Here is a 26,922-nt window from a genome sequence, read left to right as displayed (position 1 = left end):
TAACTGGAGACTTAGTTTTAGTTCAAAAGAAGGATCACAGAAAATGCAACATTCCTCCTCGTTGCCACTTGACCGCAGCCCTGACAGGCGCAGAAGTTGTAACTCAACTCTGTGAGGAAGTCACTTGAAGTTCAGGACTGTACAGAATGCTCCCACCTACATAGGACTCAGTGACTGCAGTTGCTTTGGCAATCTGCTCAAAAGTATGTTCTGAATAGCAAATTAATATCTTCCGCCTTTAATAAATGAGTGAACCCTTTGAAGTCGAGGCCCCATATTGAATAAAATACTGTATTCTCAAATACTTTGCCAATACACAGGGTTGATCCTGGCATGGGATAGACTTGCTGAACTAATGCAGTCCCTGAAACTCCCATGTCTCCCCCCCCCACAACCACAACCACACACGCAGTTTTTTCAGAACATATTACTATAATTGAATGGATTCTGTGCACATTTTATTCACATATATCTTTGAATTCTCATGATTTTATAAATGTTCCTGCAGAGAGACTTTATTCAGGAGAATCACTCACAGAAAGGTTATGTGCCAACAATAGTAAATCATGCCAACAATAGTAAAACCATATAAACCACCGTCTTTCCCCTTCAGCAAGCTACCTTTTCCTTTAATGAGAGCTGCTTCTCTCATTATCAGTATATGGGAATAAAAAAGATTAAATGATTTTCAGTCTTTTGAGTCGTCTTCTTTGGAGCCTAAATATTGCAATGCACGTGACACTGTGGGAAACTGCCAATGAAAATTAAATTTATTAAAATAATAAATTAAAAGGACAAGACATTTCTATTTAAGAAGTAAGAAAACAGTGACCACATTTTATTTTGCTGCAGTATTCTGCAAGGACAGTTTTTCAAAGTCTGCATTATCATGTCTCTTCCCCTTCTCCATGTAGTTTTAGCAGCCTCGACAATGTATGCTGGTTTGTTTGAATTTAAGTCAGATCTAGTGAGTATGGCATTTATGAATCAACATACTATAGGAGATGAATAATTTGGTATGTTGCACATTTTCTAGTCTTCTCTAAGATATACATAGCACCCATTGTATTCACAGTGTTTTTGGCAATAGGCTATAAATGATGAATAATGCACTGGAATCATCAAAATGTTAAAGATCAATTTATTTAATAGGGACAGTAGCAGAACATTAGATCAATTTTAAACCATTTCAGAAATGTTGCAAAAATCATTCAATTTTTTTTATTACAAACATATACTGGGATTTTTATACACTTGTTTATAATAAAGAATGATTTTTCTCAACAGAGAGGACTGTAATTACTGTTCCACCTTCTAAAATGGATGTTACAGTTGGAGAGAGTATAGTGCTACCATGTCAGGTGTCTCATGACCCCTCCGCTGAGGTTGTGTTCACATGGTCATTCAATGGAGATGTGATAGATTTTAAAAGAGGAGTGAATCATTTTGAAAGAATTGGAGGAGTAAGTTCTTCAAACTCTTTAGTGCTTCATCAAACTGTTCTTAACAGTCCTTAAACCACATAAACATCTTTCACAATTCCCATTTTCAATATGTATGTCAAATCACTGCTCCTTTATGAAAGTTACATCCATTTAGTTTGCTTTCTTATATTTCATAAACATGCTCAAGTTATTTGTGAAGCCATAATAAAAGTGTCAAACTGAAATAAACTGATGACAGCAATGAATGCTTTAATTTAAAAGCTGCATTTTTATTAATATTTAGCAAGTTATAAAAATGTCCGGTTGGAAAACATGTTGTGAGTGATTAGTTTTATCTTTTTCTTCCTTTTATCTCCAGGAATCTGTTGGGGATTTGATGATAAGAAATATTCAGCTAAATCATTCCGGGAAATATGTTTGCATGGTACAAACAACCATAGACAGTCTATCTGCAACAGCAGATGTAATTGTAAGAGGTAAGTCTATTAAGTGTAGAATTCTAACATAGGCATTTCACATTCTTACATAAGTTAACGTCAGCAACTAGGTTGGTGAAATTTAAAAAGTTTGTGGGTCTCTGGTATAACAATGCAGTTATGTGACGGCCTTTTCTACACTCATTGCTCTCTTTGGACCAAACTATTCTTGGTAGGTATTGGCTAAAGTAAGGGTGGTGAGTAACTGCCCATTCCACTGGGAGCAAGCCCCATTTAAGGTAAGGTGGCAAACATCCTCTCCAAGCATTCCAGTATATGGGGAGGTTGTCTCCACAGTTTGCACCAGCCTTCAAGAATGGCACAGCCTGCTCTCCCTTGCCCCCTCCCAGGTGTGCCCAGGTTATTCTTCACATTGGTGCAAAGAGGCAATGTCATGATCCTGCCTTCCCTCCTCCCCCCCTTTAGAGTTCTTAGGATGGAACATTCTGTGCATTCTACTGGCTGCCAAGACTCCAAATACAGGGATTCAATTAAGAATCCAAGAAGATGCTCTACAATAGATGTTGAAGCTCAATTATGCATCCATTTCAAACTTTAGGAAAAGTCAAATAAGGCTCCATCCAGACCCTAATCTCCCATTAACTTCAGTGGGCATTTTGGATATTTTACATAATCATATAATAAAGCTCTTTCAACTGAGTTCTGTTTCCTTCATGCTAATGACAGAGATATTTATGTTCAATATCTTGTTTTCAATACCCCAGGGATGTCATTTTTTGAAGTATTTAATGAAGACATGAAATCTTAAGAGCTAGATTATGTAACTCTTACTCATGTGGGTGAGCCCTTATTTCCACGAGACAGGTCCAGTGGGTTGCACAATCCTGTCCAACAATGAATTCAATATCCTAGGCATCAGTTACCCTAAAATATATGTTTCCATAAGGCCCTCCAGGTCCCCCACAAGATGTTAGAGTCGAACACATTTCTAGCACCACTGCCCTGCTATGCTGGAGACCAGGAACAGATAATAATAGTCCAGTCCAGATCTACAGTGTTCAGACAAGGACTCCTTTTTCAGTTGGATGGCAGGCAGTTTCAACCGGTAAGCAATTTGAAATTTCTGGTTCACTTTCATGCATGTCACAAGACTTACTCCAAAGGTGCATTTTCACTCACATGTCTTTTGTATTTAGTTCCTGAAGTTCTCAATGGCAGAACCTATTCAGCAACCGTGACTGGTTTAAACCCTTGGGTTGAATATGAATTCCGTGTGGTTGCTGGCAATAACATTGGAATTGGGGAGCCAAGCAGACCATCAGAACTGCTAAGAACGAAAGCATCAAGTAAGTCTTCCTGCTTTATTCCAATGATTTTAGAAACCTCCTAGTCACTACTCTGTTCTATTTAAAAATGAAATTACATCAGGCTATGGAACTGCTCCAAAGCCCACTGAAATCAATGAGGATTTTGCATTGACATCAATGAGCCATGGTCTACACCCTGTGTACATTCGATTTGTGGAAGCATCTTTCAGTTCATAATATGCTAATTCAGTCTTAATGAAACTCCAGTGATCTCAATGGAGATGGTCTTTAAAACACCAGGTCTGAGTTTGGCCATACTGTTATAACAAGATATGAATTCTATTGTTTAAACATTAATCACAGATCTTGTTATAATGGTGTGCACGTCAGCCACAAAGCAAAGTATCAGCATGGAATGGTTAATATCGTCTTCCTGAGTAGAGTCCCTAACAACATTTGACATCTCCATTCAAAATTTGTCTGAGAGCTCAGCCACCAGTATCTGGACATAGCTGAAGGAAGTAACTTAGGACCTCATCCAAAGACCACTGAAGCCAATAGGATTGTATCCAATGATTTCAGTGGCCAAAAGATCAGGCCCTTTGCTACAAAGTCAGCCTAGCCCATACACATTTCTCTAACCATCTCTTCCTTCAGCTCTTTTACCTATTTCCTGAGGGACTTTACCAACAAACACCTCTTATATTGGTTGGTTCCTCCCTGCCTGGCTTTTGTCTGTGGAAACATGCAGGCCACATTCCCTGCAAGTCAAGACTAGAGCCTGAGCAGAAGCCTCCAGGGTCAGGATACCTATCTGGTGGGGGCCCCTATAGGTGCACACAGAGGAGAAACTAGCAGTAGTGTTGGTGACATGCCATTTTCCTCCCATTGTGGGGTCTTCCTTGTAGAGTACCTAAAAGTTAGGGAAAGGATTTTTTTAAAACCTACCTTCCTCAACCGACAAACTCCCTTAGACTCCCATCTGCCTTCGTCTTACCAACTACCCTCACTCAGGGTCCTAGAGCTCAGGCTCCAGCCCCAAACCAAATGTCTACACTGCAGTGAAATAGCCCCTTAGCTCAAGCACTGCAAGCCTGAGTCAGCTGGTACAGGCCAGTCTTGGGTGTCTAATTGTAGTGTAGACATACTCTGGTACCTAGTTTTGAAAGTGTGAGCCCCATACATAGCAGGAATGAGTGACTCAACCCGTCTCACTCAGCTGCCTATAATTACTGGTCTATTCAAATAAAAACTGCACTGCTCTGACTTCTAAAAGCCCTGCCAGAAAGCTGGTGCTAACTCACCTAACTGCAAGGCAATCTAGTCCTCAACCACATCTAGATTTCAAAACACAGAAACCAGTCCAGAATCCCACCAAACTCAATGGCAAGTTCCCAGTACAAAAAGAGCTCCTCTTCTCCCCCTCCAGTTAATCAATAATAATAAGTCAGAAGTGCTCCAGAGAAAGTCACCAACTGCCTAACTCCCTTAGTCTCCCAGCTGCCTTCATTTTACCACCCACTGGGAGCCTATGTGCTCTTTAAAGACTGGGGCCCAACACAGCTGCAATGGGTGACTCACCCCTTCTCATTCAGGTGGTGGAGATGAATAGAGTGAAGATACAGGCCAGCTTTTCTTAAGAGCAAGGGGAGTATGCTACAGCCCCAGAAGGGGTATAGTAAATTGCTACCTTCTCCCCCTGGAGCAAGTGGGGAGTATGAGAGGAATTGTGACTTACTAAAACTGCTGCTGGGACAGTACAGCTATGTGTCATCCTTCACATAGGACTGAGCATGAAAGTTCAATATAGCCCAGGGGGAGTTCTAATTCCCCACCAACCTAGAGTGAACAAATACCAAAATATCTTCTCAGGATGAGGTTTCAGAAGCACCTATTGGAGTCAGGGACTTTTGATTCTCTCCCTTAATTAGCAATGCTGCTGTTTACATGATGCTTCAGTGAGAACTAGTATGTTGGAATTCAAGATTCCTTCCATCAGGAAAAGCTTTCAGTAGCTCTGCTAGGGGGCTGCACAAGACTAGAAGTGAAGAGATGGCATTCGCACAGCAAAAACAAACACACACCCAACAACAATAAGACAATTTAAAATAGGGAGCTGGGGAGAAATTGAAATAAGAGAAAACAACGTTCTCACAATGCATTCACTAGGGCCTGACCCAATGCCCATGGAAGCCAGTGCAAAGACTCCCCAAAATTCAATTGGACTTTGGGTCAGGTCCTAGTGCCTTAAACACTTTATTGCTGTAAAACATTCTGGCTGATGTATATACGGCCTGAATAAAACTGCTGTGCAGCGAGATATACTAGACACAGCCTAGCATTCTTTTCTTAACAGAATATGAATTCACAGCGAGAATACAGCAGTGGCAGCAGAAGACTAGCAGTGAAAGGGTAAATTGGAAATGCCCTGTTGTAATAGCAATTTTGCCAGCTAAAACCTGATTGAGCAGTAGTAGATTTGTGGATGCAAATGAGCCACTGCTCATTTCATTAAAATGCAGCTGAGAATTAATTGAGCCTCCATTGGTGCACTCAACCGTAAATTTTCATCTGTTTCTCAACTATGACCCAGTTGAGGCTCTGTTGAGCAGTAGTATAAATTTTCCCCCATGCAAATGTAGTAAAGACTGAACTCATTTAACACATGTGCTAATTGAGCATCAACTGGTTCATGGAACAGTGGAGTGCTAGTTGAGTCTGGCTTGAAAGTCTTTTTCTTCATTTACTTCTTTAGATTAATCCCCCTTCCTTCCCATTTTAAACTTCTTAACTATGAAGCACACAATGATGCTGGATATGAGTGATAAAATTTACCCACCAAAAGATCATACTTTACTTTCATCAAATACCGTCATTTTGTAACAATATTCTCTCCACATTTCTAAAAATGGAAAAACAAAGCAAAACAAACGGTCTGCACCCAGTCCTCTGAAATGTTGTGCAGAAGACATGAGCTTGAGGCTATACTTGGGCTAAAGAATATGTGCTCTTGGAGAGAGACTATGATTTATATACCATATTGCTAGAGAGGATGAAGCCTCACAAAGGTTTAGAACTGTACTGGAGTCCTGTAATTAGTGTGTGGTCATGTATCTGGTTAATGACAATACGAAGTGTGTCAAATATATGGCTGCTATCTTCCTGATACTGAGTAGTAGCTTATTTATGTCGTTAGTCCCATAGAATATTGACAAGAAAAAGGGACTTCTCAAGGTAAAGGTGACAGAATTTGGTCCATAAGGTCAGATTCCTCTACCTGTACTCTGGTTTAATATCAACTTAGTCCAGAAATTGTTCCCCTGAAGTCAATGGGTGTTATTTTATGGTGTGCCTCTGAGAGCACAAAACTTGCAGCTCAGAAGGTTTTAAGCCACCTTTGTTCACTCTCAGACCTGGCCTGCTTGAGGTGCATGGAGGCCCCAATAATTTGTAACCCTACCCTTTCCACCTCTGACATATCCTTCTGGCCCACATCACACATCAGACACAGACTCTGCTCTACATCAAGCCTTGCAGTGGAGTTCTTGTAGGGCAGCGTAAACAGCCTTGAGCAATGCTACCAATGAAGGGAATGCTCTTTTGGCTAGCTCCAGCATTCTAACTTAGGGCCATAGTGGAGGTGAGAATCCTTCTCAATGGTGCTACTTGTGGGGTGCTATTCAAGATGAGTAATGCTGTCAGAACCTGGCACATTGTGAGGTAGCAGAATCTGGTTCACAGAAGGATTAAAAACAGCTTCCTTCTGCTGGGAACTTATTGCAAGAGGCAGGGAATTTCCTTGGCTTTCTTGCCTCCCTTCCCCAACCCTCACTTGGGAGTTATATGAATTATGCTCCACAGCTTGAATCACCATTGCATTACGTTAATTGGACACCAGAACTATAGTGTCATGGTGAATCAGGCCCCCATATTTATGCACCATTGGCCTCTTCTGATTGCTTGTTAAACAACAAGCACAAACGTGGTGGGATTTTTTTGAGTGTTGAATTTCTTAAGAAAAAGGAAAACCTATATTTAATTAAAAATATATATTTCTCCAGCAACATGTTTACCGCACAAATGTATAATTAGCCAGAAAATCAATAGTATAGCAGCTACACTCTGAGTGGAACATTTGCAATTAGTTGATGCATATTAGTGTCAGATACTTGATATTACTAGGTTCTTTAATGTTTTGAACCAGGATGCCCATGTATTAGACCCATCTGTGCTCTCAGTCTTAGAAAACTGAAAATGTATAAATATAATTTAAACTCATATAAAGTATATTGTTGTACCACAGAGCCCATGAAAAGCGGAATTGCTGTATATAAAAACAGCTAAAATGTGAGCCTGCAATCATGCATTTGACAACAGCTGCTGTGAATTGCAAGTCACAAATGTCCTTTGTTCTTTAGTTCCTCTAGTGGCACCAACAAATGTGAGCGGAGGCGGAGGGAGTCGCTCTGAGCTTGTCATCACATGGGAGGTAACTTTTAAATCAATTGATCTAAATAGTTTTCTAAGAGAATACGGGTGAAATCCTAGGTCCCTTGAAGCCAATGGGAGTTTTGTCATTGATTTAAATTGAGCCAGGACTTCACCCTCTGCCTGGCAAAGAAATACTCAGAAGATACAGATCAGGTTTTCTTTGTCATAAATAATTTATAGAACTAACCAGTTTGAGAGGCATACTCTAAATATATTTAGAACACGTCTATAACCTGTTATCTCTATTATACAGAAAATTGCTTAACATGCTAATCTGCTTGGCCATTTTCTGCATTAAACATTTTTAGCATTTTTGTTTGCATGTTGTTTATTCTTGAATACTATGCTGACAAGGCATATCCTATCATGTATTAAAAGAGATGAGGTTTTCAGTGCATACACTTAGTATTAGAGAATTAAAGACCAATCACACATCCAAGGGAAATCTCTTACTTAAAATATACAAGCCACAATATACGGTCTGGATTAAAACTCCAATCACCACTTCTAGAGTCAGTGATAGACACCTAAAACGCTTCCTTCGCTTCAGTTTTTTTATTACAGATCAGAAATGTGGCTTGGGTTTTCTGAGCCAATTAGGGGATTTAGACACACAACTCACACTGAAATTAATGGGAGTTACACTGTTAAATATTTTAGTTGTCCTAGAAAATGTCAACCTGTATCTGGATATATGAAAAGGAGGATTCAACCCAGATTGCAGGGTGGAGACCAGGCAAGTAGGCCACACCCTTTCCTGTGTAGGATAGAGCTGGGAAGAGTGAGTATATATGACATTCTACAAGATGAAACATGTTTTAAGGGGAAAGACTCCCATTTATTTTAATAGACTTTGGGTCAGGCTCCTCAATTCACAGTGCTCCTTCTCTAAGTGGTGGAACTTCCTCCATAGTCCAGGATGATGAGGGAGCATGGTCTGATTCTGCCCCTCTGTTTGACACTCGAGTTTGCTTCCCTTTGTAAAGAGTGGGGAGTCCTGAACTCATAGATAGGGTGTAATTCTAGAGAAGATTAAGGACAATTATATGATGCAATTTCCATAATTAGTGGCCACAACCAATCTAAATTCACCTGCGTTTAATGATATGTTAAACTGACATTTCACTCAGCCTCCTTAGATAAACTCTTCTTCTGTTACACAGTGTCAAGAAGTAAGTGGCAGCTCTTGATTTCCATGGCCTTGAGAGATGACACTGCCGTTATTTTCTTCCCTCCATGGAAAGAATCTAAGAGCAAATGGTGATTTCAGTAAAATATTTTACAGTTTCTTACTGAGCAAATAGGAATCTTGGAGTCAGAATTTAAATTGCACAATGGGCTTTTTGTTTTTCATAGTGCTACAAAGGTGTTTCTCTTCTTCTATATCAGGCACCCTGTGTACCCATGTCACTTCAACGATGATTTTCTTATTTTTCAGTATACTATTTTCTCCACATTTTGGTTTCCTCTCCTCTGTTCATCTATCATGAGAAAAGAAAACAGCAACCACCCCAAAACACCCACATCATATTATCCCTGTTTTGAAATCTAACATATTGGACTCTACAATCTGTCCTGAGGAGCAGCCATGGGAGACACTTATCGTACCAGGCTAACAAAACAGAACACAACTCTTCTGCTTACCATGATGAACTGACTAACCACCCTGATTAAATCTGAGGTCACAAAAGCCTCAAAACAAATTAAATGCTCTAGCAAATAGCTTAAACTCTGACATATCCCCCGCACGCACCATAATCTATCACAGTTAACTCTTTCAATCCTGAGTAAGAACATACTACGGAGGGTTTTGAGGATTAATGTTTGTAAAGTACTTCAAGGATGGTAAGCTCAATATAGATGCTAAGCTATACTATTTCATGTCTTCCTTGCCATTGGGCTCAGGAGGATTAAGGAGAATAGGCTAAAATATGGTACTTAGGAAACTTGTTATGCTCTTCTAGCTTTATTTTCTCCTTTTTACAATATTGATGATGGTCATGATGATTCCAACACACAGTAGATCTTTGAACTGTAAGCTAAGGCTCACTGAAGGTTCTGCTGTTCTTGCATGGCTGCTTTTCAGTGGATCTTTGTTTGATGTGAATATTTGCATGGCGTGCTATATTGCAAAAGAATACATCCTGTATATCTTGTATCATGCAGCACTGATCCTTTCACTTTCTTGTTCAAAATATTGCACAAATGTTCTCTCTCCTTGAGATGCCAATGTGGCAATATTTTTTTTTCTCAGAAAAAAAACGGGCAAACTGGATACAGCACTGATGAAAGTGCCTGCTTGGTATGAGTCATTGATAGATACCTTGAGAGGAGATTTCATTAATAGAAACATTAATTTTGCCATGTAGACTTTCAATAACATCTCTATGCAAGACAAACTTAAATAAGGACATTTTTATGCACTTGGGATTGCACTCATGCTAAAAATTGAAATAAAAGTGGTGTGCTTATAAGTATGCAATTAACATACACTTATGTATATACATTCACTCTTTTCCAAATTCTTTCTTCCTTATAAATTATCCAAAATTAGCATTTCAGTCCCTGTGGGGGGAAAAGATTCAGATACATCCTGAGTTGAGTGAAATGCTTTTAATTTAAAAAAACTTCACACTTGCAAAAGCATGCCTTTAATGGGACCGATCAAATCTTTTGTTTCTAAATTGATTGCCTCAATAGATATATTGTTTTGATTTTTAGTTCAATATTAAATTGACTGATGGAGCAAACATTATTATCTTCTCTAAGACACAGTCAACCAAATCAATACAACTGAAATATATTGATAGAATGAAGATTCAATTAAAACCATCTATACTTTCAAATGCTTATTGATTGATTTCTTCTACATCTACAGTCAGTTCCTGAAGAATTACAAAATGGGGAAGGTTTTGGCTACATCATTATGTTTCGGCCTCTTGGTTCAACAAGCTGGACGAAGGCAGTAGTGGCTTCAATAGAAGCATCGAAGTATGTCTACAGAAATGAAAGTATTACACCTCTCTCCCCTTTTGAAGTTAAAGTGGGTGTCTACAATAATGAAGGAGAAGGGACTCTGAGCTCCATATCTATTGTCTACTCAGGAGAAGATGGTAAGCAGTATTTATTATTATTATTATTTATTATTTTATTTATTATTTATTTGTATTCTATTAGCATTTGTAGACCTCTGGCCATGATCAGGGCTACACTTTGCTAGGCACTGTTCACATATTCTAAGAAACACTCCATGCCCAAAGAGATTACAATCTAAATGCACAAGACAGGTAAAATGTGGTAGAAGAGGAAAAAATATTACCTGCATTGTATAGGAAGGGGATGGAGGTGAAGAGAGCTCAGGGCCAGATTTTCAAAACCACTCTGCATCTAGCAGCCCCCATTGAGTGGATTCAGAAGGCTAGACGAGGCTACTTATTGCCAGATTTTTCTAACGAGTTTGGCATTCAAAATGTCAAACTCTTTTGTAAATGTGGCCACTTATTTTGGTGCTTAAATTGGAGCTGAGCTTTTCTGAAAATCTGCCTCAAGTTTTAGGTGCTGAGCATTTTTGAAAATCATGCCCTGACTTAGCCAAGGTCACATATGCTGTCTGTGCAAAACCAGAAACTGAAACCAAATTTCCTGAGTCACAGACTAGTGCCTTAACCATAATACCTTTTACTCCTTTTAGTGCTTGCACTTTTGATGTTTAACTTTTAATCAAATGATATGTTCCGTAAATTGCATTTATTACAGATAATGCATTTTCTTTCTTATGATCCTAGAGCCACAGATTGCACCAATGGGGGTTTCTGTGCAGAGCTTTTCAGCTTCTGAAGTTGAGGTATCTTGGAATGCTATTGCATGGAACAGGCACACAGGAAGGGTACTTGGCTATGAGGTGATGCACAAAAAATTAATTACATCATTAATTAATCACTGCAATCATATCTCTTCCGAAAGCCATGCATATTCTAGCTTGCCTTCCATTACAGTGAGTTAATGGATAAGAGACCTTCACTCAACTCTCATTAGCAACATTTCACCTGAAATAATCATAAGTATTTACAGTCCAGTACTACAGTTCTGTCTATGCCTTCCTATAATGTACTAAAGTAAATTAAACCTTCACAAACAGCACTTAGGTCTATTCTTTTGCATTGAGTACTATAAGAGGACTTGCATTGTATTCTAAAAACCATAACTATCTATCTATCCATCCATTCATGTTCTTATAGCATAACCATCACTGTAGTATCTGAGCAACATTGGGCACTTGATGGCACTGAGGCATATAGATGAGCTAGAGTAAGTATTTTAACATTGGGTCACCAGTACAAATCCATTTGAAATTGGCAGTAACTGAAAGTTGTTACCATCAAAAGACTGTTCTGTAGCTTATATGAAATACAATATGGTATTCTCAGTCCAGCTTCTAGTGAATAGCTGTCGATGTCATAAAAAATAACCGTCTACAATAAGAGCACATTTCTCCCTATTTCACACACTGATTGGCAGTCTCTAGCACTGAATAGTCGTGAAGACTTCATCCAAATTCCACCTTGATGTACACCACATGCAACTCCATTGATATCAATGGGTTTTCATGGGATGTAAATTGGGAAAGAATTGATCCCAAGAGGTGGTGCCTTCAGGATAGAGTGAAGGCACACCGGTGAAGGGTGGGGGGAAGTTTTTTACATTACCATTATTTGTGCTCTATATGTTCTATGAATATACTAACACTGAAATATTATTTGAGGTTCCAATACTGTAAATCCAACCCATTTCACATGCACTATGAAAAAAAAACACTTCTCTAGATAAAATAAGCCTAGAATAAATCAAATGCAGACAACAGAAATATTTAAAATTCTATTGTCCTATCATTATGAATATACATATCATACAAAGGGGCAGAGGTGTAGAGTATGCAAGCCCTACTAAATTAAACATCCATTAAAGCAAGAGAAAGGTCTAAGTAGATAGTTGCTATTGTATCAAAACTCATAATTAAAACCCTCCTTGATGGCTGATATAAGTGTCTCATTGTGACTTTTTAAGTCTTTTTCAAATATGCTCAAACTATAAAATCAGACAAGCCTTTAAAATGTCTTACCTTATCAAGGTTTCCCTTTTGGAAATCTATAAAGCTAGGGATTTCTCATTTGCTTTTCTAATTTGTATTCAGAGTCTGAAATTTTATTTCTTCACTATAAATATTCATGGTTAATTTTATTTCCTGACAGTTTCAATTACAAAACATGCTGTCTTTCTTGAAACCTTAGTTGTTGGCTTGTCTCATTTCCAATCAAGACTGTAATTGGTGGGAAAACAATGAACTGTCTCTTCTTTGCTCTTAATATTCAGGTTTTATACTGGACAGATGATTCCAAGGAAACCGCAGCTGGTAAAGTTAGAGTCAGTGGAAATGTAACAGCAAGAAACATCACAAGACTAAAGGCCAACACAATATATTTTGCAACCATAAGAGCTTACAATACAGCTGGGACAGGACCATCCAGCACTCCAGTCAACATCACTACTAAGAAGTCGCGTAAGTATTTAATTTCATATGCAGTAAGTTATACAAAAGCAGAACAAATGCCTAACCTTATATCAATGTATCACAATGCATCTTTGTTTTATGTGGTGATGTTAATAAATTGATCCCAAATAGCTTGACAGTATTAAACAGTTCATTTAAAAATAAAATAAACTAATTTAGCTCTCCGTCTGCTGTTAAGAGGCAGCATTAAAAAGTCAACATTTACCAGCAGTTTCCTACCCTGTGATATCTGAGATGCCAATTCAGTAAATAGGCAAAGGGAACTCCTAGGGAGAAATCCTGGCCACAATAGATATGTCTGTGCTACAGCTAGACACCTGCGGCTGGCCTGTGCCAGCTGACTCAGGGTAAGGAGCTCGGGCTAAGGGTCTGTTTAATTGCGGTGTAGATATTTGGGCTCCGGCTGCAGCTTGAGCTCTGGGACCCTCCCACCTTTCATGGTTCTAGAGCCCAGCGTCAGGCTGATCCTGAATGTCTACACCAGAATTAAACAGACCCTTAGATCAAGTCCAAGTCAGCTGAAATGGGCCAGTTGCGAGCACTATAGACTCATCTAATTATGTGAGCAAAACTCCCATTGATTTCAATAGAACCATGATTTCACCCCTGCGGGTTATTTTATCTGTTCTTTTCTACCATTAGGTGATTTCCCCCAGTAATTCCCCATTTTTTAGAACATAAAATAACTATGAAATTTCAGATGCTGCCATGTGGCAACCATTGATAAACATTTACTTTTGAATAGCAATTATGTGCTGCATTGCTGCATGTTTTCATATGCGATTTCAAAAGAGATGGCAAGTCAATAAAGAAAAGCTGTTCCAAATGGCAGACGACAATATTGGGAACCAGGAATATGAGTTTGGGGTGGGTTCTTTTGTAATACAGTTGTTAAATGTTACTGGTTACATTGCTGTCTCCCACTGTTCTGCAGAGTGAGAGAAATATATGTAATAGATTCATATAAAGGCAGATTATTCAGTCATTTAAATTTCCCATAGTAACAGAACTATGACAAAACATATGCCACTCCCTTTTTAGAACACTGTCCAATTAAGCTAATAGCTGCTGGTGTTTTAAGGCTTGATTCTCCAAGGTGCTGAGAAACTCCTGGAAGTATCAAGCGCCATCCAGGAGCTACCAAGCATCTTACAGGATAGAGTCTTTAAAATGGTGTGAGAGACCTATTAGTTAACAGTAAACATGCCTTAGAAAAAGCATTATGCCACAGATCTACACAGAAGGGATGTATTTGTGGAATCATGATAAGAATAAGATTTAAGACTGATCCAATTCCAGTGGAAGTCGTCATTAGCGACAGTGGGCACTGGATAAAACAGGAATAAAAATAGCAAGAGTTTGCAGAACAATTTTGTGGAATAGTGGGCATGCATGTGCATACCATATGGCAGATTCAAAACAAAATCTTAATATTAACCAGACATATCATGTCTAGATGATATCGAAATAAGCATATTGTTGTCAAGGGCTTAAATTAACTACTTAAACTTCTTTTGCCCCTTGAAGATTGATAGCATTTACAGCTAGAAATTGTACTGATCCTTAATTAGATACAGTGGTGGGAATGTTGGGCATATAAGTTAGTAAGTGGTATACAGTTTTTCCTTGCTATCAAATACATTCTGAGTACCTCTCACCTATTATCTTAACCCAGCCATAATTCTGCTTTTTTTTCTGCCTTTATTACGTATCATTTCTAGAGATGAAAAAATACACATACCAGGGGCTCTATAAAGCTAAATGTATTATTATAGTGCTGTCTGGAAACTCTGCTATGCATTTGTGACATCATTTTCATAATAAATTCCTATTTTCAGTGGTTTCTGAGTTCAAAGTGAAAAATAACTCAGGCAGAAACCTGGCATAGAACCTGGAAATTTGGCATATCCTGGAAGCAAAACATATTGGCAACTAAGGGGAACCAAATGCCTTTTTAATATGTAGTGTTATGATACATTATGAAAGCTCAAACGTGTCCCAGTACATACAGCTTATGAGGACGGTTTTCCTTTTCTCTTTATATATTTCAAGTAGTATTAGAAAAAATAGAGTTGGAGTGGAGTTCTCAGTCCAGAATTAGGGCCTGCGTGAAAAGGCCTCAATGTTTTCAAAATCTTTTGCATTTGCTTGTTGGATCTGCTCTTCCTCCTGAATATTAGGCTTTAAAAAGAGTGAGTCCCCTATTAATGTCAATTTAAGAGACAATTTTATTGAGTATTGCCATCCTTATTTTTGTTTAACCCCATCTCCTTTTTAGATTGCAAATTCAATGTTCAAAAGGGATTTAGTGAGTTAGGTGTCCAATTCCCATTGAAATTCAATGGGAATTGGACACTTAGCTCCATTGACAGAATCATGCTTATGGCACAGAGGAAGGCCAAATAATTCAAGATCTACCCTTCTCACTCTAAATTTCTAGTTACAGTTCACATATATCATATTTTACCCCACAATAAATTTGGTCATCATAACCTTGGGTCCCATCTCCCCACTTTCAGCCCACAACTTACATACTACTTCCTGGAACAGAGCTACAACTTTTGCTGCTAGAAAAATGAAAAGGTAGCATTTTGGTTGTCTCGTAAAAGAGAGAAAAAATATGTTTTGTTTTGTACTGGTTTTTGTAACCTTCACTATCAGCAAAACTGAATTTTGCTTATGCCTCAAAAGAGTACATCAGAATTAGAGCTGAACACAAAATTTATAACAAACAGTTTATCCAATTAATTTAGTTCTTTTTCCTGTCCAAAGTGATTGCTTTATGCAGATTAACTTACCCTTCAAAATGATTATTTTGGTGAAACCTTTTAGCCTATGGATTTCTTGTGAGCTGCTCACTACATATATCAGTTTGAATACATCATCATGTGGCTGAGTGCCTTCTTGTGGCCTCAAGGCAGTCCTGCAAATAGCCTCTACCTCAATTTTTTGCCTTTTAGGGGCTTCTTCTATAACTCACAAATCCTTTTGTCCATTCACACATCTCCTCAGTTTCTGGTTTATTAAATTAATAAAAATTCAAATCCCTCCTTAAGTTGATCTCTTTACATATTCTCATCAGGTCACTTGGAGACCTCCTGCTTCTGATTTCAATCTCAGAGTCCCAGGTTTCTGGGCTGGAACCTACTTGCTCCCAGCAACCTTTGTACTCATTTTATATCTCTCTTAGAACACCTCCATAACTCTCTCAACTCAGCCCTGGTATCTCAGTGTTCTCTGCTGGAGTCTATTTTCTCTCCACAATCAGTCATCTCCCTCCATCCCCACTCTAGTCTCCTAGGGAATATTGTCTCTGCAGCTTCCGGCTGCCCTTAATAACAGATACTGCTGAGCCTTGCTTGGGTATGCCTGCTTAGAAACTAGGGTTGGCTGGCATTTAAAGAGGCAAGCCACCCTGTTACACCCTGTCATTCAAGTGGTGTGATTGGTCACCTAAGCACACAGTAAGGCGTTACTCACCATGACTGAAAATGGCAGAATCTGTCCCTTAATTTCTTAGAACCTTAATTTATCTATTAAAGGATGTAATTATACTCTGACATTATGAGGTCTCACTAACTAATATTTGAAAAACTCTAAGTTCCTCAGAAGATAGGTGCTTTATATGTGACAAGTATCAAATATTAGTAATAATAAATGAAAATAAGCTCTCTAGATACTCTACTATTTATCATTAGAGGATAGTGTATAAAAATGTAGAGTGGGTATGGGCCTGAACTATGAAGTTCTGATCTAGAACTGAAATTCCCCACAGTTCAAGGGGATTTGGATCTGTGTGTTTTAGGCCTATCTTTAGTATTTATTATGACTGACAGCAAAAAGGTTAAGCACCTGTAACTATGTTCACTAGCAGCTTCGTTGATTAGTTCCCATCTCCACCACCAAATACCCACTTCTCTCTATGTACCAAAATACTCGTGGTTTAGTAAAGCACCTGTGTTTTCTTTTGATTATCATGGCACTAGAACAGAGGTAGGCAACCTATGACACACGTGCCGAAGGCGGCACGCAAGCTGATTTTCAGTGGCACTCACACTGCCCAGGTCCTGGCCACTGGTCCGGGGGGCTCTGCATTTTAATTTAATTTTAAATGAAGTTTCTTAAACATTTTAAAAACCTTATTTACTTTACATACAACAATAGTTTAGTTATATATTATAGACTTATAGAAAGAGACCTTCTAAAAACGTTAAAATGTATTACTGGCACGCAAAACCTTAAATTAGAGTGAATAAATGAAGACTCGGCACAGCACTTCTGAAAGGTTGCCAACCCCTGCACTAGAATGACATATCAAAGTGAGATCTGCAGAATATTCAATAGGATAAAGCTTCTAGCTCAAGAAAGTCTAATTCCAAATATTGCAAAGACTGTTAGGCTTTTGGTTTTTTGCTTAATTTATTTTAATAAGAATATTGTATTCACATCATTTTTCTCTCTATAGGCCAGATCTCCCAATTCAGTCACATGGCTTTCTGCACAGAACCAAGGAGGTGTGAGGGGATGGGAAAGATAGCTGTAAGCCACCTTTCTTGTCCACCAATCTAGGACTGGCTGGGGGCCAATCTGTCCTCCAAAGTAATTTAGAGCAGCCTTAGGACTGCTCTAATTTACACAAGTAGTGACTGCCCTACTGACTGTTCCTTTAGCACAGTGAACTCCAGCTACACCTTCAGGCCTCCCCAGATGTATCCCCTACAGTGGTGCGGACAGGAGTGGACAGAGTACTGCTGGCTAGATGCAGGAATCCCAGAATACCACATCAGCTTTACAAGGTGTACAGCAGCCAGGTGGAGAGTAAAGGATCTGGCCCTGATCTTTTATATTTTTATTTATTTTTATTTTTTTGTGAAATCTGCCTTACAAATAGCTATGGAGGGCAAAATAGAGGTGTAGGTAGCCCCATGTAGGATGGAGTGAGGCTGGTGAATCATGCATTCTCCCTTCCTTAAGCTCCTTAGGGATTCTCTGGCGAGGATGGTAGTACCACAGGCCATATTACCAGTCCAGTTGTAACCCTCTTCACTGTTGGGATCCCATTTTAAGGGGCAGCTGAGATCACAGGGCATCCCTGGTCATATTGCTCCACTGGGGCCTTGTTGATGGGTAGTTCAGGGGAAGGGGGCACAACAGGCAAGGCTCTTGGCTCATTCCACTTTCAGGATGGTGGGGGACCCCACAGGGATGGTTGAGGAGAAACTGAATTTCACCCATGAAGTTTCCACTTGTTAGCCCATTTTTATTGGGAATCCAGCCCTGGAGCAGGCAAATTGAAAGTGCTCCTCCTCCCTTTGTTCTTCGCTTGGTGACCATCCTAGCCCACAATGCTGTCTATTTCCACATTGTGATAATGGTGTCCATCGGTGCCTCCCTACCAGGACATGGTAGTGGCAGTGAGTGTAGAAGAAAGGACCTGGGTAGAAACTGAGAAAGCAGCCTGAAAGGAGGCTGTGAAGGTACTGACTGGGAATGGGTAGCACAGCTGTGATTCCATTTTGGAGCTAATTGACTGTTTGATAAAGCAAGTAAATTAATATGCACTCTGCATTTTTTTATTCTCCTATATAAGCCAAAAATATTAAATACAGCTAAGATCACAGGGTGCAGTACATTTATCACAGCAAGGACACCATCACACATATAGCTGTATTATTGTATATTAGGTTGGCAAATGTGACTGCCATGAATTTTTGCTCTTGGCTACATGTTTTGAAGATTTCTGTTACCCCTTTGGTGTTTAGGAAATTCATGGTGGCTGGCCAGCCTACATCCTTGTGCTGAAAGGAACAAACACTAGTTCTGGATTCTGGGTGGCTTTTACATATATGTAGTAGTATGGCCTGGAGTTCCCTCTGCAATCGCCTTCCCCTCCACCCCAGTTTTGCTGCACAAAGGCAGCCAGAATATAGACCATAACAGCAAGTGTGAATGAATAGCTAATACTATCAAATTAGAGATCTCTGAAACTTCTGGGATAGTGGAATAACCAAATTTTGCCCACATTGATTTTGTTTATCAATAATCAAATATATTCTATGTAAAAACACATAGTACCTTCCCGTATCCCAAGAAGCAGAGTTAGCTTATAGGAAAAGAGAAAATCAGTGCTGAAAAGAAAATATTCTGGCTCTCTCTCTCACACACACACACAGAAATAGACCAGATTTTCAAAACACCTTCTAAACTTAAGTGCCCTAAATTCACTACTAAGTGCTCTTACTTCTCTTGTTAGGCTTTGCTAACAAGCTACTTTTCAGCTGTGAACATGTGATCAGTCCTCATATGGACAAAAAAGGAAGTATTTACCATGCTTTTCTCTCATCATTTGTGAATTTTTCCTCCTGATCAAATGCCATCTCCATAATGTTACTTAAAAGTGCAACATAATTATTTATTTGTTTTAAATTAACAATGCATAGTGTGAGCTACTGTTAAATAAAACTATCATAAAGCAAAATTGAGCCAAAAATTCTGTGGTCCAGGCCTGGAATCTTCTTAGTAGTTCATTTGGTTAATGGAAACTGGACAGTATTTGGAAATGATTCAGTATATGTAAGAGCAGATACGCTTCTTAATAAATATATAAATAACAAATGTTTAAGGTATTCTTACCTGATAGCAGGACAGGAAGGGAATAAATATATGCTTGTTTTACAATGACTACATCTACTGCCAAGTTAAGAATTAAGATAATGGTTCATTTTAAAGTTTAAGTAACAGTAACAAGTTCAATATTTTAAAATATATATGAAATGTTCAAACTCTTTACTGAAAGACAGAAATATATTTAATGAGAACAGATAATATGTGAAGGAATTATAAACAGGATGCATCTATCATACAGATATTAACATCAAGCCAGTGTCTCCATCTTCACAACCACATGTCTTCCAAGATATCTGAAATACTATGGTTAAAAATAAAGAGGTCATGCTCTCCTATTCTCCAACGGACAAAAGGTAGCCCATGTATTAAATTTAGCTTCCATTTCCATTGGTGCAAATCTATTGACTTAAATGGAATTGCATAGTATAACAAAACCGAATTTAGCTCTTTGTCTGAACAAGTGCAATTCCCAACCAAGTCTCTTGGTTAGATTATAAAGTAGCATTAACAGTAGTGTACACTTCTTGGAAAGCAGAACGCCCTCCCTCCCTCGATACATATTAGGCAAAGTTTATGTATCTTCAGGGAAGTCCATCTAATTGTCAGATCAATTTATCCCCTCTTTTTCTTTGCACATTATATGGAACAGATTTCAGCTTTTAGAAACATAAACTCCAACGAAGCCAAGCACATGCTTAACATTAAGCATGCGAGCAATCCCATTGTTTTAAGGTTAAGCACATGATTAAATGCTTTGCTGAATGGAGGCCACGTTCATTATTAGAAGCTATTTGATGAACACTAGTTGTGAAGATATTTCAGTCTGTGCATTATAGACTTTGTGAGCGCTTCATTGCATCTGTTGCTTTGAGTTATGACATGACTATGGTATTTGTAATTTGCTATTCATGCTGTATGACTGGTCACCTCAGTAACAAAGTATTACCTGTGCTCTCTGAGCGGATAACTGCAACTTTTAGATACAGAAGAGGGTTTGGATAACTCTCCTGTGATGCAAACCAACACATTTTGGGTGAAAGTCAAATGGTAATGGCGTATGAGTTTAAGTTAGACTTCGGTGGCCCAACAAAGACCTTTGTGGTGGCTCTTTGGAGAGGGGTGAAGATCATCCACGCACAAGTACTTGCAACGCTTCCATGAAAATACCTGTGAGCATACACAATTGGTTGAGGATTCATGATACTTTCCCTTCACTGAACCTCCTTGTGAACAAGTAATTGTTTGCAAAAGTGTTTGTGGAAAGCAAATAAGAGGTTGTGAACACCATTTAAGTGAGTTCATTTTTTATGCAAGTTCATGAACGTTTTTTAAAGAAAGAAATCAGTATTCACCCAGCTTTCACACTATTTCTCAGTTAGGGAGCAGCTGAAATGTGCACACATCTGTTTGGTTACACCTTGGTTGTTCTCCAACATCTTTCTTCCTTGATGATGAAAAGGATTAAACCTCTCCACAATTATGAAACAAACAAAACTACTTTTCTTGCATAATGTAACAATTAGTTTGTTCCATCTCTGTAGGAAACAAAAGAGATTACAGACTGTTACCAAATTAACTGTTGCTTATAATTTACATATGTTAAGTGTCAAGGTCAGATGTGGGAACAGCAGTGCATACATATAAAAGGGGAGAAAATGGATCCCAGAAAATTATTATGTTCTTTTTAAGTCTGAGTCTTGAAAACCATAGGAGTCCTACTGGTCCTAATGAATCCATTTTCTTCCTTCCAATCCAAGTTTACATTCATAGACTTTAAGGCCAGAAGGGACCAGTGTGATCATCTGATGTGACCTCCTGCACGTTGCAGGCCACAGAACCTGTAATAGATTTATAACCTCTGGTTGAGTTACTGAAATACTCAAATAATGATTTGAAGACTTAAGTTACAAAGAATCCACCATTTACTCCCGTTCAAACCGGCAAGTGACTTGTGCCTCATGTATGAGGGGAAGGCAAAAAATCCCCAGAATCTCTGCCAATCTGACCTGCAGGAAAATTCCTTCCCAACCCTAAATATGACAATCAGTTAGATCCTGGGCATGTCAGTGAGACCAGTGAGCCAGACACCTAGGAAAGAATTCACTGTAGTAACTCAAACCCCACCCCATCTAGTGTCCCATATCTGGCTGTTGGAGATATATTCTATTAGCAGTCACAGATGAGCCATATGCCATTGTAGGCAATCTCATCTCATTCCCTTAATTTCTAAATGCTCTCCTCCCAGATGTGTTCCGTAACCAAGGAGGATACAACATACAGCAGGATACAATCCACCATTCTAAATCTCAAATTTACTTCAGAGATGCAGTTTCAACTTCACACATCCTTGGAGATCTCTGAATTTTGCAGGATTTAATCCCAATCATTTTGGGGTAGATTTTCAATGGCACAAACAGCATTTAGGCACTTGATCTAGATCCATAAAGGAGACTCAGTCCAGCAAGCTGAGTGAGGAGCTCCCTAAACTAGCCACTAGGAAATGCCAAGGAGTGGGGCGGGGCTTAAATCCCACCAGTCTCCACTCCAAGATATTTAGGTGCCTAACTCCAGGCAAAAGGGAGGCACCTCCCCCTGTTTGGGATTCTCAGCCATGAACCCTCTCCTAGAATTAGTCTCCTAAGCCTAGACAGTCCTTTCTCGTGAAAAAAGAGACAGAGGATTGTGAGCATATGTACCAGATTGGACCCCACAAGCAAGACAGGCAGGGAAATCTCATTTAGGAATCCTGGCATGGCTAGGGCACCAAGCAGCTTGGTGGCAGTCAGGAATTAGGCATTTTTTGCACATGCCCACAACGGGAAGCTTAGATGCCTTGAGGACTCCAGGTGCCTACTGGGTTAGGTGGCAGATGAGCAGGGTTTTGAGGATCTCAGTGGTGTCTATATTCAACGCTGGATCTCAGTGGTGCCGAAAGGTTCAATTTAGGCACTAAACTTTTAAATGCATTTAGGTGCCCAACTCCAATTGATTGTAGCAGGAATTAGTCACCTAAATACCTTTGAGGATCTGGAACATTGTGGATCTAGCACCTAATGAGTGTTATTTGTGCCTTCAAAAGTCTACTCTGTCTACTGGACACAAGGGTCCCTAAAGCCCTGGCAGTCTGATCTATCAAAAACAAAGACTTGCACATTGAGCTTTTTTCAACATTTGTGACCTCATATTTTGTTTTTTCTGATATCCACATAGAAAAACATTTTGTAGTACATTACATCTAAATATTCTTAATAGTACTTAAAATTTAACAAAATCTATTCAGTGTAACTTAGTATAGGCTGAAAGCACCAGATTTGTCCTATATTCCAAAACTGCACTTTTCTCAGTAGGTGATTTGTGTTCTGAGTAGAACTTTACAATTCTAAGTAACATGATAGTGATGACTGACCTGAAAATATTTTTACTCCTCTTGGTTTGGATCAGCCATGCATTGGTTACTTTCATGTCAGCAGCTCATTCGATTATACGATGCAAATTAATATCCAATTGTATCTTGTGATTATCTTTTTTAAAGCACCAAGTCAACCACCAGCAAATATTGCATGGAAACTGACAAATTCAAAAATATGCTTGAATTGGGAACATGTAAAAACAATGGAAAATGAATCAGAGGTGTTAGGCTACAAAGTAAGTAATTTCTTTGTCTAATTAATCATACATATTGGTTATAATAGAGACACCACTAGTAGAGCAAATGCTTGATGATGATCATACTTTCCCTGAGACTAATCACTAAGTGGAAAATATTGACTTCAGTGTTTGGGATGCATGATGGACAGTTAAATATAAAAATTAAAATTGGGCTATATACTATCAGCTCTTATAATTTGTCAATGCATAAATGCATCTCCACACAGATCAGAGGATAGACCTCTAGGTAATAAAAGTGTCAAGGAGCTCTCCATGCAAATCATTTAAATAAATCTATTGTTTTAAAAGGGTAAATTTAGTATGAAGCCTGTTTGCAGTGGTTTTGACCAAGGAGGGAGGTGGCCACAATCCAGTTCAAGAAAGGAAAGATTCTTCAGGCCATTCATGAAGAATTTAGACACTGTCCTTTAGGCCCAGTCCTGCAAAACTCTTCCTCGCATGGGTGAAGACTTGCATAAGTAAGGATATGGAGGACCTTTGGGGTATTGTTGTTTTAATCACCCTAAGGTTATGCACAGATATTTCCCATGGAAAAAAAAAAACCCTGCCCAAAAAAAATAAAAAAATGTGCAACATTTCTGGAAGAGTGGTGAGCCCGTACACTGTTACTCCCTAGTGAGTTATGTTATTTGACGAGCTGCACACTTTTGGGGACAGACTAGATGAGCTCTGTTAGGTTCACTCCTTTGTGCTTTAACCATTTGCTTCTAGGCAATACTTTTCTATTATATTTCAACATTCTAGGAGCTCGTTAAGTATTCACTGCAATAAACCTATTTTAAAAGTGCCCATTAACACCATTTCTCCATCCACTTCACTCTTCAGTTTATCTTTTTTAGCATAAAAGTGTAAAAAAGCTGCCAAGAGCAAGGAGTTAGATAGTATCATTGCTGTGCGGGCAAAGAAGAAAGACTTCCTGAAGAAGAGATTATTCTTGCACGCAGGATTTGCATCTAAATTTATCTCTGGCTAGCCCTCATGCACCAGTGAAATAGTCCAACCAATCTGTAAGATGGCACAACAATATCACAACAAAAAGACCACATGAACAGTACTAAATGCAGTGAGTTCTGTGTTAGGAGAGAAGAAGTTCTAGTTGACGCTATCCAAATTATTGTCTGCTCTTGAGCTTTTTTTAGTACATACACCTATAGGTTGCTTCACTTTGTTTAGATCTGCAGATAAGCATTACAGTGCAGTCAATGGGAGTATTTGTAGATTCTGATGGACTTTGGATCAGAAACAAATGGGCAGATTTTCAAAGGAGCTCAGCACGATGGGTTCTTTGCTGTTTTGAAAATGGGGCCATCAGTGTCACAAGGGGAGATCATGGGAGATGAGCACTTTTGAAAATAAATCCCTTGTTTGGCTATCTTAATGAGATCTGAGCTGTTTTCAAATCAGGCCTTAACTGTGGATGAGAAACACTAAAATCTGGCCTTAAGTGCATCCTCCATACTTCCACACTGGGTGAGATAGAGACATGAATAATACATTTTTAATAATCTTTCATGGCCTTACACTGTAACTGAAATTTGGATCTATTTCTTATTAATACTGTGTTGCACATAGGACAAGGGCTGGCTTTGTAATTGAAGCACAACACGCATTAGGCCCCATATGCCGAGTCTACACAGAAAATGATTGTCATTTTCTGAAGTGGTCTCAGTTTCTGCTCAATAAATCTGCAGGGTTCTGAACATGCAGAATTACATGTGTGTGAGATATGAGGAATAATGCTCTCTCAGAGAGCCAAAAAAAGGCAACTACAAAAATCCAATTACTTCTGTTTTTTTTCTAATCCCTTCATATTTAGATTTCGTACAGGCAAAATAGACAAAGCAAAACTCATATACTGGAGACAAATAACACCTCAGCTGAGCTTCTGGTACCATTTGAAGAAGATTATCTCATAGAAATAAGAACAGTCAGTGACGGTGGGGATGGCAGCAGTAGTGAGGAAATTAGGATTCCAAAAATGTCAAGTACGTTTTTTTTTCTGAATATTATTGTCTAAAATGAAGCCAGTGCACTTCTAAAGGGAAGGCTAACTAGACCTTCACCACCATCGATGAGCAATAGCGTGGCTTAATGCTAGGTAAACCTGGTGCAATTTCTGGTATAGTTTTATGTTTAATGCAAATAGGGGAAAGGAATTTACACAGTCTGTGTGTGGCCTAACTTTTCAGGGTCTCTCTCTCTCTGCAGTGGCCTGGAGAGTGGGACAAAACTCCGTGTGGAATAAGTGACTCTATTCAACACAAGGGTGTGCCTAATAAGCATTCTGTAGCACTGATTTGTTGGTAATAGACTTGAGGGTGCATCTCCTCCTAAAATACCTTCAAAGAAGGTGCCAGCTATCATGAAAAGGTTCCTTCTTTTCTCTTGTTGAGATGAAGTTATGTCATTTTATTTCTGTAATTCCTGGGCAATGCTGCTGGAAAAAGCATTATGTGAACCCATTAGCAGTAACAAATAGGGTGACCAGATAGCAAGTGTAAAAAATCAGGACAGGGGTGGAGGGTTATTGGTGCCTATATAAGAAAAGGCCCTCAAAATCGGGACTGTCCTTATAAAATCAGGACATCTGGTCCCCCTAGTAACAAAGCACCATGGTCCCGATTTTATGAAGTGCTAGCATCTGTGGGCACCGAGGACACTTAGCACCTTGCATGAGCTGATATGAATTATTATAATTCATAACATTTGTATATGCATTTTTGTTGAAAAATTTGAATGATTCTGAATTATTTGAAAAATAGATCTGACACAAAGTACTATTGCATATGAATTTACTTGCCTGAGGTGGTTTTATTTTTGTATTTTTATAGGTTTAAACTCCAGAGGAACAAAATCATTCCAGTTGGTAGTCCATGTGGTAACAAATGGGATTATGATTCTGAGTTGCATTCTTACTTTCTCAGCTCTTTGATGATTAAAGCCAGGGACAGTCATGGACTTTTGAAAGTAAATCGTCTATAGATTTTATCCTGATACTAAAGCCACAGCCAACATTCACGATGACTATACTATTGAGGGGTGGGAATGTACACTGTACATTATTAAGAATGTAAATATCAATATTGCATTACTAAAAATATATTAAAATCTGAGGATAAATATATATAAATAAATTAAATGGAGTGGTGCCAAAATATAGCTGTATGATTGGAACAAGTGACACCTATTATATTTTGCAAACAATGAGGTATGGTACAAATCCAGTTTAACTATATGACCCACATGAAAGACCCAGGCCAACTCATAAATTGTGAATTGATAACAAAGAGGGAATAGGTTTGCAGATGTTTGTGAAGTGGATATTTTTCCTATCTTCCTTATTTCAATCTATACAAAAGAATAATAACCACACTTCA

At 38.7% G+C, this 26,922-nt stretch overlaps 1 protein-coding gene across 1 annotated transcript in view; it reads left to right on the top strand.

Moving 5' to 3' along the window:
- The window catches only part of LOC120368610 (contactin-6-like), a 216,040-nt gene extending 189,463 nt beyond the window's left edge, over nucleotides 1-26,577 (top strand). Inside the window, exons 13-24 of the mRNA XM_039480826.1 lie at nucleotides 1,288-1,463; nucleotides 1,729-1,731; nucleotides 1,804-1,921; nucleotides 2,829-2,987; nucleotides 3,079-3,228; nucleotides 7,608-7,678; nucleotides 10,559-10,793; nucleotides 11,466-11,581; nucleotides 13,051-13,237; nucleotides 23,409-23,521; nucleotides 25,362-25,530; nucleotides 26,377-26,577. Coding sequence (XP_039336760.1) covers nucleotides 1,288-1,463; nucleotides 1,729-1,731; nucleotides 1,804-1,921; nucleotides 2,829-2,987; nucleotides 3,079-3,228; nucleotides 7,608-7,678; nucleotides 10,559-10,793; nucleotides 11,466-11,581; nucleotides 13,051-13,237; nucleotides 23,409-23,521; nucleotides 25,362-25,530; nucleotides 26,377-26,477 — 1,598 coding nt within the window. The 3' untranslated portion in view covers nucleotides 26,478-26,577. The remainder of the gene's footprint in view (nucleotides 1-1,287; nucleotides 1,464-1,728; nucleotides 1,732-1,803; nucleotides 1,922-2,828; nucleotides 2,988-3,078; nucleotides 3,229-7,607; nucleotides 7,679-10,558; nucleotides 10,794-11,465; nucleotides 11,582-13,050; nucleotides 13,238-23,408; nucleotides 23,522-25,361; nucleotides 25,531-26,376) is intronic.
- The last annotated feature ends 345 nt before the right edge of the window (nucleotides 26,578-26,922 follow it).

The sequence above is a fragment of the Mauremys reevesii genome, linkage group 7, assembly GCF_016161935.1.
Source record: "Mauremys reevesii isolate NIE-2019 linkage group 7, ASM1616193v1, whole genome shotgun sequence".
Classification (NCBI taxonomy): Eukaryota; Metazoa; Chordata; order Testudines; family Geoemydidae; genus Mauremys; species Mauremys reevesii.
Note: the sequence above shows the minus strand (reverse complement) of the source record. Positions and strands in the feature narration are given on the sequence as shown.